Source organism: Hylaeus volcanicus, unplaced genomic scaffold (assembly GCF_026283585.1).
Source record: "Hylaeus volcanicus isolate JK05 unplaced genomic scaffold, UHH_iyHylVolc1.0_haploid 7719, whole genome shotgun sequence".
Lineage (NCBI taxonomy): Eukaryota > Metazoa > Arthropoda > Insecta > Hymenoptera > Colletidae > Hylaeus > Hylaeus volcanicus.
This window is the reverse complement of record NW_026531772.1, coordinates 1-3,558: the sequence shown is the minus strand read 5'-3', so window position 1 is coordinate 3,558 and position 3,558 is coordinate 1. Positions and strand designations below refer to the sequence as shown.

The following is a 3,558-nucleotide window of genomic DNA, read 5'->3' as shown; positions in this document are numbered from 1 at the left end:
TTTTTTACCGATCTCTGATAATTACCTATGATAATTACCTCATCTTTTCTAATCTTGCGTGTTGCACGGGTAAAAGGGCATAAGTGCGAGGGTGAAAATGCTTGGGCGCGAGAGAGAGGGAACCCGTGAGGTCCGAAAAAACACCCCCACTCCTGCGCGCCAAAAGGACGGTTTCCCCCACCCTTACGCGCTTATTTCGTTACATGTAAAATTTGCGTTTTTCTGTTTTACCGATCACTGATAATTACCGACCGTTGGTGTCCCCCTCTACTTTAACGACCGTATGTAATAATTGGATCCTACCTTACCGACCGTAGGTAATAATTACCGATCCCCCACCGCTCGTCCCCTCTCCCCTCGGTTCCCGCTCCCCCGCTCCCCTCTCGGAGCTCCAGAGTTAGAACCGGCCTCTCTTTACTACTAAAAAAGTTGACAGTTTTTTGGGGATTTTTATCCCGTCACAAATAGTACTGGTGAAGAATTGTACAGCTTCCAATTAAAAAAATTATCAAATTATGAATTAGTTGTTCAAAATATTAGGGGACAATGTTACGACAACGGATCCAATATGAGAGGTAAAAATATTGACCTTCAAAAGCGCATCTTAGACATCAATCCAAAAGCACTTTTTGTTCCTTGTAATGCTCACACTTTGAATTTGGTTGTAAGTGATGCAGCGAATAGTAGCGGCGAAATATTTGATTTTTTTGAAATTATTCAGGAAATATTTTATTTTATTTCTGCTTGCACATATCGATGGACTCTTTTAAAGAAACGCGTTACAAATTTAACACTTAAAAGTCTTAATGAGACAAGATGGGAAAGCAGAATTAAAGCTATAAGACCATTGAGCCATAATCTGAAGAATATAATTGATAGTTTAACTGAATTAACGAATGATCCAACTTAAGACGTAAAAACAAAAAATATGCCTCTTTCACTGGAAGAAAAGATATTTTCTTTCAAATTTATATGTTCTATAAATATTTGGCACGATTTACTTTCAAAAATAGATATTGTTAGTAAAATGCTTTAAAAGCCAAAAATAACTTTAGCTGGATGTGTGCATGCTTTAAAAAATCTAAAAAATTACATTATTCAAAAAAGAAACGATGAATGTTTTAATATGTTCATTAGTAACGGCGCCATATTATTATAATTCGTCATATAAAAAAACCACGTCAATTTTTGTACGAAAACAAAGCTGATTCGGTTATAGATCCTAAACAGCACATTAAAATAAATTTTTATTTTATCATTTTGGATCACATAAGCAATTCTCTGGATCAAAGGTTTGAATTAGTAAACGAATGTGAATCTCTGTTTAGCTTTTTATATGATTTCAAAAAAATGAATGATTATGCCTTAATGAAATCATGTATGAATTTGAATGTGAAATTCTGATGAAATCAAAATAATGTGTTACAAAGGGATTTTGGAGGTATTCAATTATATCATGAAATAATATCGTACCAGGAAATTTTTCCTGATGCATCGTTATCAAACAATCCCTTTTAAGTTTTACAAAAGATCGTAGATGCTGACATGTTATCTTATTTCCCCAATTATACTATTGCACTGAGAATTTTTTTAACCCTGTCAGTTTCTGTTGCGTCTGGCGAAAGAAGTTCCTCGAAACTCAAAATAATTAAAAATTATCTCCGATTTACGCTGTCCCAAGAAAAACTAAGTATTTTTGCACTTATTTCTATTGAACATGAAATATCAGAAAGTATAGACTTATCAAAAATAATAGACGAATTTGCGTCTTTAAAAGCCAGAAAAGTTAATTTGAGAACGTGATTTGGTACAGAAATTTTGTTATTTAATTTTAGAATGTATTAAAAGATATATGTATCACTGAAAATTATTATTTGTTGTCATTTTCTTTATAAATAATTATTAAAATAAAATAAACAATACATATTTTACAAATGAAATTATTCATTTATCCTATTCTATATACTATGAACATTTTTGAATTTTCACAAATTTTAACGCAATAAAGGGGCGGCGAAAAATGGATTTGCACAGTGGCAGCCAAGCACTTAGGACCCGCACTGTAAACACTATCTACTATTAATTGTGGATTTTACTTACTCTTTTGTTGATCATGTTATATGCTCCTCTTCTTGTTGTAAACAGGTAAAAAGTATCACTTTATAAAGGTAGCATATGGGTAATGCGTGCACACACGGATTACAAGGCAACGTTACTTGTCTTGTGCATTATTTCTTGCAGTATCTGGTGAAATTTTCTTCTTCTGTCTTAATAATTTGCATATTCCTCACTTGCTAACTTGCTATTCCTCACTCTAATCTATATTTCTGATACAACGCACAAGTATTTCTTATTCATTAAGCTCTATGCTAACCAGTTTTTTTCAAATGTTGAATAACGTTAGTCATGCTGTTTAATCTGGTTTCTCGTCGCTGCAATCGTTTTTGCAGTATTCTAACTTTGTTCCGCAACTGCATTACTTCCTCTGATGGTGATAAATACCTATCCTCTGTTTGGACACCAACGTCCTTTTTCATTGAGGTACTCGTTTCTTCCTGGAGCAATAAAATTTAGATTAAATTTTCAATGTGGCTTTCAGAAATAAAATTATGACAACATAAGGGATTTTCATTTGACTCCTATCAACTTACAATTTGGTTCAGGCATACCTTTACACATTAGCATTCAAATTTAAGACTTACGTACCATATTAGTGCTCGAAGTTTGACACAACACATTAGCTGTTGATGTTCGATATACTAAATTATTACTCGAATTTTCACAAACCCTATTAGTATGTGAAACTAAAGGTTCGCATGTTATTACCTATAAAATAAAAAATATTTATAATTATTGCATATACATTTACATAGTATATTACGTATTGTGTATTTACATACCTCATACAACTGAGTACTCATCACTGTAGAATTCAAACTAACTGAGCTACGGAAATCATAATTAAACAATGTAGGGACTGCTTGTGGTTTCAATCGACGCAGAACAGTTGCAGTTATTATGGGCTGGAATGATTCGGGAGTAAAATGCTTGCTACAGATCGTACTGAATTTCGTTATTTTCAGCTGCAAGCTTGGAGGTATTGCTGCGACAAATTTTTTAAGTTCGTCTGGTTTTGTTGGGAATCTAGTAACAAACAAAATTACGCTCTTAATAATAAGAAACTAAACTTTTCGTTACATGAAATATGCAATTATTTTTTCACTTTTACTTACTTATGAAAACTAACGTTCGGATTCAGCTTTGACGAATTTCTACAATTTTTAATGCAACACGCTTTGCCCATTTTTTCTCACAATATCTATTGCACACGTTATCACCTAAAATAACTCACTCGAGAATGCTAAACGATGCTCGGGTAGGTTATGTTACGGCATACGTTTGTTCCCCCTCAAAAAATAAATTTGCTATAGGATAATACCGTAACCACCTTCGACCATACATACATGAACTGCTCAAACTATAGTCTAGTCACTGATCTATCCCCATAAAAAACTTCAAAAAAGTAAAAAAATTACGCCAAGTACATGAAAAAGTGGA

General features: G+C 33.2%; 1 protein-coding gene across 1 annotated transcript; it reads right to left on the bottom strand.

The window, feature by feature from the left end:
* Positions 1–395: 395 nt before the first annotated feature.
* Positions 396–3,552, bottom strand: LOC128882230 (THAP domain-containing protein 1). Its single transcript, XM_054133819.1, has 4 exons — positions 3,234–3,552; positions 2,901–3,144; positions 2,707–2,826; positions 396–2,555 (listed from the first exon to the last, which is right to left on the bottom strand). Exons 1-4 carry the CDS (start codon positions 3,302–3,304, stop codon positions 2,370–2,372), a joined length of 621 nt encoding a protein of 206 aa, XP_053989794.1. The 5' UTR covers positions 3,305–3,552; the 3' UTR covers positions 396–2,369.
* Positions 3,553–3,558: the final 6 nt, after the last annotated feature.